At 44.8% G+C, this 13,168-nt stretch overlaps 1 protein-coding gene across 5 annotated transcripts in view; it reads left to right on the top strand.

Annotated features, from left to right (window-relative positions):
* The window catches only part of LOC102060469 (protein LZIC), a 33,438-nt gene that overhangs the window by 14,815 nt on the left and 5,455 nt on the right, over positions 1–13,168 (top strand). For all 5 annotated transcript variants that reach the window (XM_074558796.1, XM_074558798.1, XM_074558797.1 and 2 more), the window contains exons 7-9: positions 7,900–7,989; positions 10,446–10,567; positions 11,007–11,097. In XM_074558796.1, the coding sequence (XP_074414897.1) occupies positions 7,900–7,989; positions 10,446–10,567; positions 11,007–11,097 (303 nt within the window). The remainder of the gene's footprint in view (positions 1–7,899; positions 7,990–10,445; positions 10,568–11,006; positions 11,098–13,168) is intronic.

The following is a 13,168-nucleotide window of genomic DNA, read 5'->3' as shown; positions in this document are numbered from 1 at the left end:
AAACTCTTACAGTTCTTTTTCCCTTTGAAGAGCTGCGCCCTGTCCATGAGCTTCCATTGGCACGAGAGTGCAGAGGGAGCAGAACTAGAGGTGAGAAGACATCAAAGATCAGCAAATTAACCAAAACCCATTAGTTAGTACTGGCATGAGGAGAACACTCTCCTGACTCTCAGATTTATTTTCAGCCTTAGTGTTGAGGAAGCATTATATAACAAATGCTCGAAAAAGTGAGGAAAGCTCATTCTTGTTTCTGCTCACTGCTGGTGATCTGACAGAACCCTGCAGAGCTTCTGTAGGGTTTAAATGTCAGTCTGAATTCAGAAAGTGGAGTCATACTTCTTGCTTTTCAGTAAATACATCCAAGGTTTTACAAGTATCAAATCTGCCAAGCCTATTTCTGTTTTCAGAAATATAGATATAATTAGTCATGATATTTAAAAACAAACAAGACAGCCTAAAAATCTCAAAAAACCCCTCTAATAATTTCAACTTCTTGCATTATTGGAATTCCTGTGACTGACTAAATGAGCTACTGATTGGGGAACAGAGGTGGAGTCAGTAAATTTGTACAACCATTCCACTTGTCTCAGGACATTCTGTTTTATTCTATGCAAATACACAGAGCAGGAATTTATTTGATTTTTCACCAAGTCCATTTTCTCTGTGTTATAAGGGCAGCTAAAAAATATGGAAACAACTTAGGTAATCAACTCTGTTTATGACCATGACCAAGCTCAGAAACCTTCTGACTCAGTTTATCCTTCCATAAAATTAGTTGACTACTTCACATGAAGGTGGAGATGTTTAATTAAAGTGTAATTGTTTTGCCTCTGAACTCATCCAGGTCCTGATTCAATGCACAGTGAAGTCAGTGAGGAGCTTTTAATTAATTTCCTTGAGCTTTAAATAAGTACACATGGACGTGCACCCTTAAAGGAAATGTGACCTAAATTTTTACAGCAGAATTGCTGTAAAGGAGGAATATAAATCCTGAAACAACTTCAGGTAAACTACTGAGGGAAGGCTTTTTGTGGAACTGAGGAGGGGGTAGTGCAGCTGCAGGGATCTCTGGTGCCTGTTGCCATTTTAATGTAATTTTAATGGAGTTTCCTAACTTTGAGTATGTTGGATCTTATGTGGGAAACTGGAAATTTCTTTGTGCCTTGGCAGCTTGCTCAGTTGGTCGGGGGAGGCAATATCAGACTTCAAGATAAACACAGTTAACTGAATGTTTATGCAAAACCAATCAGCAATAACACTTACAATATAATTAACTTCAAGAGTTGATGCCAAATTGAGAAAAATAGGAGCATTCATGTCTTCTTAGCTGCCTTTTTTCAGGAATGTCTGTAGATGCCAAATAATACTCGTAGGTTTATGTGGAATTCGTGAAAGGTTTTGCTTAACTTCAGAGGTCAGAAACATCAGGTTTTGCTAAACAGAACTTTTATTGCTGAAATCTTGGTCAGCAGCTACAATGAACTTGGTAAAATAAGCCTTTCACAGTTCACATCGAGCTGCAACCATTCTGTTACTGTTTCACTGTCCAGATTCTTAGTTCAGTAACTTTTACAAAATACATTTTAATCTTTAAATAAAGTTCTGTGTGTGGAACAGCACGTGTGAGGCACTGCAGTTTGGCCCTTTGTTTTCCATGGGTTCATTTCATTGCTCTCGGTAGCTGCAGTTTCAGATGTAATTGCCATCAGCTCCTGCCTTTTGTTGAGCAGTTAACCATAGCAGAGGTGTGCCTAACTGTGCTTGTGCTTTTGCAGAAATCTGCCTGCTCTTCCAGTCATTCTCTTGGCCCGTTCTGCCTTACATTGGTGGTGGCTGGGTGCATTCCTGCTCCTGGGATTTGCAGGGCTTTTACCTTGTGTGAGGATCAGCCACTCTCGAGCTTTGTTGTGAACGGTCTCTGGGCTAACTCCTGCTGTTGCTATCATTATGTATTGCAGTTTGATTCATCTAAATGAGTGTTTTCACGTGTGGTTGCCTTTGGCACGTGTGTTGTGTCCTTCCTGCGCTCAGGAATTGCTCAGTCCCTGGAGCCCCAGGCCCTGCAGTCGCTGGGTTTGCTCAGTCTGAGGGGACTCTGCAGCTCTCACACCACTCCCCTGCTGCAGCTTTGTGCCCCAGCTCGGGGAGTTCAGGTGACATTCAGAATGGTGCCTGGGCAGGAAGGAAATTGCATCCATTTTCCTGAGAAATACGAAGTCTCCTGAAGGCAAGATTTCCTTCCTTGCAATCCCACTTGGCCAAAACATAGGGGAAGGAAGATGTCCGTGGTAAAACTGGTGTGCAATCAGGAATTTGTTTTCAACTAGTGAACGTTAAAAGTCCTCTCTTAAAACTGACAAGGACTTTTTTCCTTCCCCCCTCCTCTGTCCATCAGATATCTTTGCAGCACAGTCTTGTTTGGTGACCTAAGGAAGGAACAAAAATCCTCCTCTTGTGCTTTTTGTTTCTAGTAAGTCCTTCAGAGAAGAGAGAGGCTGGCATACTTGGCATCCTCTACTGAGACCAGCCTATGGAACACTCTCCAGGAAAAGCCTTGTGCATTATTGTTTGATGAAGGTCTTGGGAGCAAAACCCCAAATTCTCCAGGAGCTCTGCTGCTGCTCAGGGGGCGCTGAGGAGGCAGAGTTTGTGTTCTGCTTGGTACCACAGACATGGTGGAGGCACGTGGCCTTATTAGACAAAGAGCCATTAATTCTTAGTTCAGCTCACAGCAAGAGCTATTAATAATAGATCCCTTTAAGTGGTTTTGAAAATTAAACCTTGATTCAGAACTGAAACCTCTTCTTTGCTCTTTTTCGTTATTCAGAGCATCCATGGGGAAAGCAGCACAGAAGTTTGGGGGTTTTTTTCCTAAAGAGGCAAGATAAGTAGGAGACATAAGGGGCTGTGCTTGCCACATTTTACAGCAGATTTTATTGATGTAGGAGGCCAGAACACTGTTTAATTTTGCTGTCCAATGGTTACACAATTTTGGTAGTAAAGAACTATTAATCTGAGAGTCTCTGGTCCTAACAATGTACTCTGATACACTATTGCAAAATACTAAAATGCTAACTAGTCACCAACCTAATAGCAGCTCACATTTTAATTGCTTTTAAAAAATCTTGTTGGCCATAATCTTTCTACAATAACAGATTTATAGGCATTTGCAGTGTGCAATGGCTGTGACCTGGCAATAATGATGTTCAGATGTCAGTAAAAATTACAGGGCAGCACACTGGGAGCTCTCACTAATACCTGGCTGTCTGTAGATCCTGTGTAGATGAGTACCAGAGAAATGCCTATAAATACAAATATAAAAATATATAAATATATGTACACACGGAGAGAGCCTTTCTGTGCCACCAGGTGTGCTCTCTGCCATTTCAGGTTAAATGCACCCAGCACTGTGTGTGGGATGGGAGAAGTTGGGAGAAGATGGGAGAAATGGCACTGAAATCTTCTCCAGAAATTTTCTGTTTCTGAAATAAAATATTTACAGATAAATCCATACAAATCTTGGCTCTAATGTTCTATTTTAATGATGGATGCTGAACACTTTTTATCAGTAATTCTTCAGTGGGATACCTGGTAATTAAATCACTGGCTATCTATCATTAGCGCCTAATTTCCTGCCTAGAAGATTTGCAGCTTTGTTTTAAATAGGAGAAGAGCCCATGGTTGGGACAGGAGCAGCACTGTCCTTGCAGCTGTTGGGGACCATCGTGAGTAAAGTATTGGAATTGTCTCTTGGACTGGGGTACAATTTGTGTATAAACTGCTCTTTATAAAGTGCTGTCACTTTTGTAAGAATTTTTGACACATTCATCTTTGAAGTGTGAATACCTTTGTGAAATGAAAGGCTTTTTTTCAGGTTTTGTTGCTGTTACTACGTTTAATTTCAGAGGCTTCAAGTTGACTGACGTGAACTACCTAAAACCCTGTGCTGCCTCTTTTAACTGTGTGAGATGTGAGAGTGTCTTGTTCTTGAGACAAGGGGGGAAATTGTCTGCTTTGTGTGTGCCTGAAGGTCAGGAGGCAAATTTAATTTCATTAAAGCGGTGATTATGATAGTAGGATTTTTAAAATTTATTTTTTAAGTCGGCTTGAGCATTGATGTAAGAGCTGTTTTGGTATATTGGGAAGCTCTATGGAATGCACTTCACTGGAACTTTTGAAGCCCATTTTGAAGCTCTGAGAGGTGTTCCAGCACTGGGGAGAAAACCCCCTGCTTGTGTTCATAAATGTTTCATGAATAAATGGCCGTGTTTGGGGCTGTTTCCTGTCCTCCTTCAAGAAGGAGGACTGTAGTGTCTCGTTAAAAATTTAAATCTAACATTTAAGAGATGTGAACCTACCACGTCTGGGAGTTCCAGCAGTAAATTGACCTAAATCTGACACTGGGTTCAGATTCTGAAGTCAGCTAAAAGGTAGCACTGAACATAGAAAGGAAGACAAAAAAACCCCGTATTAAATATTTCAGTTCATACTGTTCACCTATAAATAGGTAGCTGTTATGAATTCTTCATTGTATCCCTCTGGAGATGGGAATTAATCCAGTCTCCAGCTGCCTGTGACTGAAGGTCACGAGTCAGAGTGAATTAGAGGAAAATTTGTAGCAGGGTTTTTGCAGACTCTGGTTCCTGACTTCAGGTTTCAGGCTCCAGCTTGGAAGGTTTTTTGGGCTCTTCACTGTTCTCTGAAAAATGTCATTTGAAAATTAACAAGGCTTAAATGAGGGGCAGGATGCCCTTGCACTTCCAAGCTTCCCAGTACGACCATGCTGAAGCACTGAAGTGCTTGGTGGTGGCACTGTGCAGGGGATGGCTTAACCCTGATAATGATATCAGAGAGTCAAAGGGACCCTTCCTGCTGCTCTCAACTCCACTTGTGTGCAGCAAAGGGAACCTGCAGGGCTCGGGTTTATTCACCATAACTCCTTAGCTGAGCTTTATAATCCTTTCCCATTAATTGAGGGTTTTCACTGCCTTCAACAGAACCAGTCAGGTTCAACAAAAAAATAAATTGTAGCTGAACTAACTCCTGTTGGGTTTCTTTTGGCTATAACTGGAAATGCTGCAAGATATTAAAGAGGTACTCAGCTGTGACTTGGGCTTTAAAGAACTTGCCAGATGGCTGCTCTAAGTACCCTAAATTATTAAGACTGAATATGTAAAATACTACATTTTCCAACAGCTTACTGCCTCTTTATTTTTGTCCCCCTTAATTTAGGCTGTGCAGATTCCTCAGTTGCACTTTGTGTTTTCCCATGCCAGTAAAATGCGGTCATTAGGAATTTCAGCATTACAGAGGACTACAGCTCATGCTGCTTTCTCATTGCATTAAATAAGCATGGATTTAAAACTGAATGGGATGCTTAAGTAACTTCCTTTATGCAAAATTTATAAAGATGCATTTTTTTTAGCATGTCTCTTTTTCTGTTGAGATGTGAAATTTTTGTTTGTTTATTTAAAAAGGTGACAGGAGGGGAGTCAGAAGAATTTGGGAGTTCTTAATTATGAACTTACCTGTGACATTGTCCAGCAGAAAGTCCCTTCCAGGTTTGGAATTCTTACCAGTGTAGGTGGAAGTGAAGGAAATGCAGTTACAAATCTGTAATTTTCAGTTGCTGTGTGTTGGAATCTTCTTCTGAGGGCGTTCAGTCAAAACAGCTCTTGCTGGTGGGGCTTGAGTTTCCTGAGGAGCTGTTTCCATCTGTTGGTAAAACAGAAAGTTAAACTGAGACTGAGTACAGATTTCTCCTGTCTGCATTTTTTTTTTTGAAGTGAAACCCCAATAGCTGATGTTCTAAACCTAGCTAGGAAAGAAGAATAAAAGGGAAGACTAACTTACAGTATTTTTACATTATGTACTGTTACATATTTTTACAGTACAGTATTTTTCATTATGTACTGTTGTGTCTGGGGTCAGTGATTGAAGAGAAAGCCACTGTGGTCTTTTAATTCATTTTGGGAAGAAACCATTTTATTTTCATTAGAGAGTTTTCAGAACAAGGAGCAATGAGGAGAGGTGAGGAAATTAGAAGTGGGAAAATTGGCAGTACTTAGCTATTACATTACTTGGGTAACATCCTTGCAAAGCAGCCCGGGTGTTTTTAGGTGTAAAGTTCCTCCTCCACCTGCCCATTCCAAACCCCTGTCTGCTTTCTCTGCTCTCTGGCTTCCTGCCCTGCCAGAGCTGCAGCTTCAGGCGCTGCCCGTGCTTGGTGTGCCAGGGGTGCCCAGCTGTGCCCAGCCCAGGAGGGACACAGATGGGCATGGCAGGCGTTCCTGGCTCTGCCCATCCCCATGGAGGGCCTGGCTGAGCTGGGGGGATGCCTGGGATCCTCAGCCAGCCCTCTGCAGGCAGAGGGGAGGGAGGTGCAGGCCTGCAGGACACATTTCTGTCCTGCTGGGCTGTGGGATCTCAGCACCTCAGGACTGAGGTGTCACCGAGACCACCCTTGGGGGGCTCGGGAGTCCTGGAATGTTCCAGAAGTGTCTGGTGGCTGCACTTTGATCCTACACAGGAGACGACACCTGTATGAGGATAGGAGGGTTTCACCGGGGTGAATGGTGAAGGGATGAGTTAATTAGAGAGTGAAACACAGGGTTTAGGATTTCTGTACAGGGGGGTTTAGAGAAGTAAGACGGAGGAATTGGGGCGTGTCCTGTCCTTCTTCTTCTTCTTCTCCTCCATCTTCTGTGGTGATGGTGGCACTTTGGGATTGGTCATTACTAAAAGTTCACTGGGCAATAAGAGTGAAAGGTATTGGGGAAAAATGATAAATATTGTACACGTAACCATGGGTATAAAGATAGGTGACTGCCCGGAGGGCAGGGGAGTGTGCTCATGGCTGGCTGCTGAGCAGAGCTCTGTCGGGCCGAGAGAAAATCTTTTAGATAAACAATTAATAAACACAGAGACCGAAGGAAGAACTGAAGCCTCTTCTCGTCCTTTGATACGCGGGCTGCCCCAAGGCCACCCCGGGCCTTTCCAGGCCCTTCAAACAGCCGAAAACCGGACACTGGGCAAGGGCAGGGGTGTTCTCACACTCACGGTATTCCTTGGCAAAGCTGGGCCGGCAGGGTTGGCTCTAATATATAGATCTTTGTTGTTTATTATTCTGTCACGTGAATCATCTTAAAAGTAATGAGAACCAAATTTCGTTGCCTGTGCCTGGCAAACAAGGGAGAATTAGGTGACCCAATTATGTCCATTTGCAGTGTGTTGGATGCAGCAGGACAGGCTTGAAGCATTTATTCTTTTAACAGAGTTTAGTGAAGAATTCAGTCATTCCTGACTGACACCACAGCTTTTGAAATGCAGGGGTCAGTCTTCTTTGTGAGAAAGGAATGGAAGAGTGGCACTGGGGAGGGGATCCACATTCTGCTGCCAGAGGTGAGCAGGGGCAGCCCAGAGTTCCCTGTTGGCTCTGCACACCTGCCTCACCCTCACCTGGAGAGACCAGCTCCAGATCTGATACAGAAAGTGCATTCTCAGTGGCTTCACCAGCCTTTGGCCTCTCTTCCTGCAGTGCCAGGCACACGATTCCCAGAGATTCAGCTGAGATCCCATTGCCTCTCTGCTGAGGCCAGCATCTATCAGCTGGGTTTTGTGCTGAAAGCTGCCTAAAGAATGCAAAGCTTGAATGCAATTCATTCTCAAGTGATTGGGAATGCCATTGGCATGGCCGGGGTGGAAATCTTGCAGCTGAAGAATAGCTTGATTGTAAAGAACTTTACACATAAAAAGGTTATGTTTACAGCTCCAGACAATTGTGCAGTTTTTTGAATTTTGAATCTAAAGCAGGCTGGGAGTGAAGGTGTATTGAATGAAGGATCTTTCTGGGCTTCAGCTGAGTGTGTTCTGTAACTCTTTGCTCATTTGTTTTCACAGGGCAGTTCCCTTGTACATTTTTCCCAGCTCCAGTCACTGGTCAGGACAGCCCACGTGGACTATCTGATCTCCTGTGGTTTTTAGAAGCAGGTATGTGTTTTGTTGGTTGGGGATGGGGCAGTGGCCACTCATCCATGAGCCAGAGAGATTTGTGGGGGCAGGGAAATGCTGCTTAAGGAGCATTTCATAATGTGCAGCATATTAATGCAGCTTTCTGGAGAGAACTAAGCTGATAAGTGTTTTGAAAAGATTTTTCAGTCCTTCATTTGCAAATGTGGATCATGCTGTCATCTGGGCATGGACCAGCTTTGTATGTGGGTTTGGAAATTTTCTCATGTAGCATATGCTGGGTAATGTTGTCATCCTAAACTGTGTCTTCTGAAAGCTTTATGTAACAAGAAAACAGAGATATGTTCCCATTTCTCATGTCTGTTTTAAGACCTTTGTCTTTCCACTTCAATGTCATTGAGTAGGGAGAGCTGTGCTGGCAGGGTGGTTGTGTGGTGTGGGGAGAGCAAAGTGCTGGTGCTCTGAAAGCTTCGTTTGCCTCTCTGTGCATATTCTTTGAGCCATATCGGGTGCTTTTTTTCCCCATGCTGCTTCCTAATTGTGTGAAGCATTCACTGAATGGGCAGCCTTTAGGATTTTATCCTTCCTGTTAAATAGGTGGCTTTGTGACAAACCCATCTTGGCTGAAGATTGTTTCAGAAGAGCCAGGCTTGGATAGGAATTCCCATCACTGCTTTTTAAAGCTGGAAAATTAATAAACAACTGGAAGATATTTATGGTGGAAAACAATGAATAGTGACCAAACCAGGTCTGGTAATTCCTGTTGTGCAGAGCAGTGCTGAAGTGGGGTCCTCCTCGTTTGCATGGGGGCAGCTGTGGCACTTTCTTGGTGCTTGTGGATGGTGCCACCTACTGATATCCCATCCATTCTGTTTCATTTTTAAACAATAGATGTCTTCCTGCAGTTCAGCTTTTCTTGTGATTTTTCTTTCCTAGGTTGATTGGTTACTAGTACAGCAGCTTCTCTTTTCAAGTACAATGTTTTTTGAAAAGTATTTACAATATTAGGAACCAGTCCCAGACTTTCAGACTGGCTGGATATCTTGATCAATATTTATTGTTTTATCAGTCTCTGGATGTGCATAACTTAATGTCTCTTGCCCACTATCTTATTTTGTTCATTGCCTTACTGTTGGCATCACTTGTTAGCACTCAGTAAATTGCACTGTGGAGTACAAACCCAGTAGCATAATCCAATTTGCTTACTTGAGTTGACAGTAGGCAAAATGATGGGTTTGTTTCATTCCCCCTTCAGAGAGCAGTTTGCTGGCTGCATAAAAAGCCCCAACAGCCACCACCTTGCACAAGTACAGGCTGCAGGTTCCAGGCAGAGCCATCTACAGCAGATCAGCTCATGCAGCTCTTCCCACTGAAACGTGTTCAGGGAGGGATGATGGATCTTTCTCACTTGTTCCTGCTGTTATCTCCCTGCTCAGTGGTGTGGGTGGCAAAGCCTGTCCCAGCAGCTGCTGCTCAAGTTTGCATTACTTCTGACTCACTCAGGAGGGCCTCTGTGTAATTTTAAACGGTTTCCACGCCCAGATTACTTTCCCTTAAAAGTAATAATGGAAATGAAGTGAGAGGAGAGGTTGGTAATGACTGCAGGAGAACATTACTGGGAAAACTGTTTGAACCTGCTGGGATCAGCCTTCCCTATGCAAGCCTTGTGTCGTGTGTTCCCTTCATTATGGGGGTCAGGAAATCACATTTACAGGCTGGAGTAGGACCAGGCCCAGTTCTGGGACTGAAAAGTTGGGGGGTTTTTTGTCATAGTAAACACCCTGTTGTGGAACTTAAATAATTACCAGATACTCATATAATAATCATGCTTTGTGCTATAGAATTTGGATAGCACAGTCTGTTTATTCCAGAACATAATTGTTTTTATTAAAATAAGAAGCAAAAACTCAGCTTTTAAATTATACTCTTTCCCTACTCCTCTTAGTTCTGCTTTCTCTCCAAAACCATTTCCAAATAAATGTTAGTAATTTTTACAGTAATGCAGTGGCCTTTTTCTATGATATATAAAGGAAAAAAGAAAAAGAGGAGGAAGACTTAAGAGTTTAGATTTCACACAGCTTTTGTTTAGCCATTGTGGGCTTGATGGCTGTGCATTCTGCATCCTGTTTTCATTCTGCTTGTGCTTATTTATGGAAAAAACCCCAAACCACGGACTGCTCTGTCAGGGTGGTTCTTTCATCTAGTTCTTACAATTCCTTTTCTACTCAAGCAGTAACATAACCACAGATAATGAGCTGTGGGGATGTGAGCATGAGCCTCTGTGAATGTTTCAGTTGCATGTATGAGTCCCAGTTTAGTTGCTGACATTTTTAAAGGTTTCTCTGGGGAAGGATGTGATCCCTTGCTCTCCCAGGATATTCCACTGGAGGAAAACAGGTATTTTGGAAATGAAACTTTTCCTCTATTTCCTATTAGACCCCGTTGCCTATTCTAGTTTTCTGATTCTGTATCTGCAGGAAATCCAGGAGCTGGCAGGAGGGGAATGAACCGAGAGGGCGTCCCCGGGAAGAGTCCGGAGGAGATGTACATCCAGCAGAAAGTGAGAGTGCTGCTCATGCTCAGGAAGATGGGATCAAACGTAAGATTCTCCTCACAACCCATCCTTTGGGGGTTTTCAGACCACTTTGGACTAACTGGGGTAGTGCTTGTTGAGATGGGCAGGTGATGGTCTGCTTTAATGCTGAATTGTTTGAGCTATCCTGGATTTAACCGTTATCACTTAAACACAATTGATTTTTGCTTAAATACTATAAGGCTTGTGATGCCTGGAACTACCACATGTAGATAAATGATTTCAAGTTCTTCACTATTGGAGAAGGAGCCAAGTGAAGCAGCTGCTTTAAGGTGGCACTGAGCCTGCCCATGGGTTCATGATGTCCCATTTGGCTGCTGGGCACAGGTGAGGGTGGTGCAGGTGGTGAGGGGCAGAGCAGAGGTGCTGTGGTCCCTGTCCCTGCTGGGGGGGTTGTGCCGTGCTGGGGGCTCAGGTGTCACCTGTGTCCCCTCTGTGCCCGCAGCTGACGGCCAGCGAGGAGGAGTTCCTGCGCACGTACGCGGGGGTGGTGAACAGCCAGCTGAGCCAGCTGCCCCAGCACTCCATCGACCAGGGTGAGTTCCCCCAGTGCTGCCCTGTGCCCACCCAGTGCTGCCCTGTGCCCCCCCAGTGCCCCCAGTGCTGCCCAGTGCCCCCCCACTGCTGCCCTGTGCCCACCCAGTGCCCCCCAGCTGCCCCAGCACTCTATCGACCAGGGTGAGTTCCCCCAGTGCTGACCTGTGCCCCCAGTGCTGCCCAGTGCCCCCCCAGTGCCCCCCCAGTGCTGCCCTGTGCCCCCCCAGTGCTGCCCAGTGCCCCCCCTGTGCCCCCTGTGCCCCTTGTGCCCTCCCTCTGCCCCGGAGCTGCTTTCCCTGGGCAGCAGCCTCAGCAAACGCCCCCTGCAGCCTCCCGGACTTGCAGCATCGTTTGCCACCTGCTGAAGCCACCCTGCAGGCTGGGATGTGCTGGCTGGGTTAATTCCGTGCAGAAGTGTTGGTAAACGGTTGTGTGGAGCTGCCCTGGGTTCACCAATCTCTTCTGGACCTGAATGTTTGTTACTGGATTCCTGTCCCTCCCCTGCACAGCCCCCGTGCCAGGTCACGTTCATAAGGTGCAGCTTGCAATGGAAGGAGCATTGTAAGACTCGAGCCAGAAAGATCTGAGCAGAAATTGAGTGTAGATCTGAGACATCCAGAAATCCATTACAAACACAACCTGCACAAACTTGCTGCTGTGCTCATTCCTTGCATAGCTGGGGGCTGGTGGAGGTGGATATGCTTGAGGAATTCTGAGCCAAAATACACAACTTTTCTGCCAGTCTAAAGTGAGAATTTTCTTGTTTCTTGTCAGAAACTGAGGTAGACAAATTCAGTTAAGAGAGACTTAGCTGCAGTTGGCATTTTTCAGCATTATCCTTCAAAGTTACATTTTTCCCAGTGAAATCAATGCTGAATTAATGCTGAATTACCTGCACTTTGGCAAAGAAAAGGTGAGAAAATCAGAAGTCCAGCCAGGGGACACAGATACTTCCTACATGGTGCTGAAGCTGTAGTGTGCTCCACAGACAGAAGCAACTGTAATTTATTGCTCAGGACTTTGATTTGCTTAGAAATCTCTCCAGTTTCTCACAGTCAGTAATGATAATGCTCCTTGCTTGCTGCTGCCTGTGCCCTCTGCCGTGTCCTGGGTCAGAGAAACAGGAAGGGCTGGGTATGGAATTCCTGGGAGCTGGGATACCATGGCATGGGTGTGGGATGTGCCACCCTAAGGGAGGAGATCCCATCTCCACTAGATGGCATTGCCTGGTGCTGGAACAGCCCTGCAAGTCCACACACTCCCTGTTCTGTTGCTCCAAGATTGCTTAAAGGAATTTTCTTCCCTGCTTTTCTGTTTTCATTGAATCTCCTCTGGAGGATTTCTTTTTTCCTTTGTGCAGCTTGTCTTACACAACAACAAAAGGAGGTGTTATTTAGGGAGTAACTTACACCAAGTTAGCACTTCGGTGGATTTCAGAGTTTATTGTTCCACAGCAGGACAGGTTGATCTGAGCCTGACTGTCCCTGATGTATCTTTAGAGCCATTTTCCTCCAGCAGGCACAAAAGACACAAAGGTAACTTCACACCCCCATTTTGTCCCCAAAACCAGAATGACATCATCATTGGCCTGAGCACTCTGAGAGCTTTGTCATGGACCTGCAGCTTTCTGTGTGTCCCTTCAAGGGCTGCAGCCTGGCTCCACTTCAGGAGCTTGTTTGGGTTTGTGGGGTCTCCTTGGTGAGAGTGCAGAGGATGGATGGGGTGGAGTTCTGAGCTTGTCCCTGCTGTGGTTCCTGGGCAGGCTCTGTGGCTCTCTCTGAGCCCCTTTGTTGCCCACAGGGACCCTCTGTGTCCATTGTCAGGATGTGGCAGAGCACTAAGGAAGGAGTTTTTGCTCTCCCTGCTGGATTGTGCCATAAACCCTCCTTGAGCCACTGCTAATGCCAAAATCTCTGACATTTAAAGCTCCTCCTTGAGACTCTGTTGTCTAAGGATCAAGAAGCATCTTGGAATATCTCTGTAATTTTTAACCAAGCTTGAAGGCTAAGACTCCCCTTCGGTTTATCCTTATTTTTATTGGAAGAGGAAATATGGTAATTGAGTCTAAGA

The sequence above is a fragment of the Zonotrichia albicollis genome, chromosome 25 (assembly GCF_047830755.1).
Source record: "Zonotrichia albicollis isolate bZonAlb1 chromosome 25, bZonAlb1.hap1, whole genome shotgun sequence".
In the NCBI taxonomy this organism is placed as follows: domain Eukaryota; kingdom Metazoa; phylum Chordata; class Aves; order Passeriformes; family Passerellidae; genus Zonotrichia; species Zonotrichia albicollis.
Note: the sequence above shows the minus strand (reverse complement) of the source record. Positions and strands in the feature narration are given on the sequence as shown.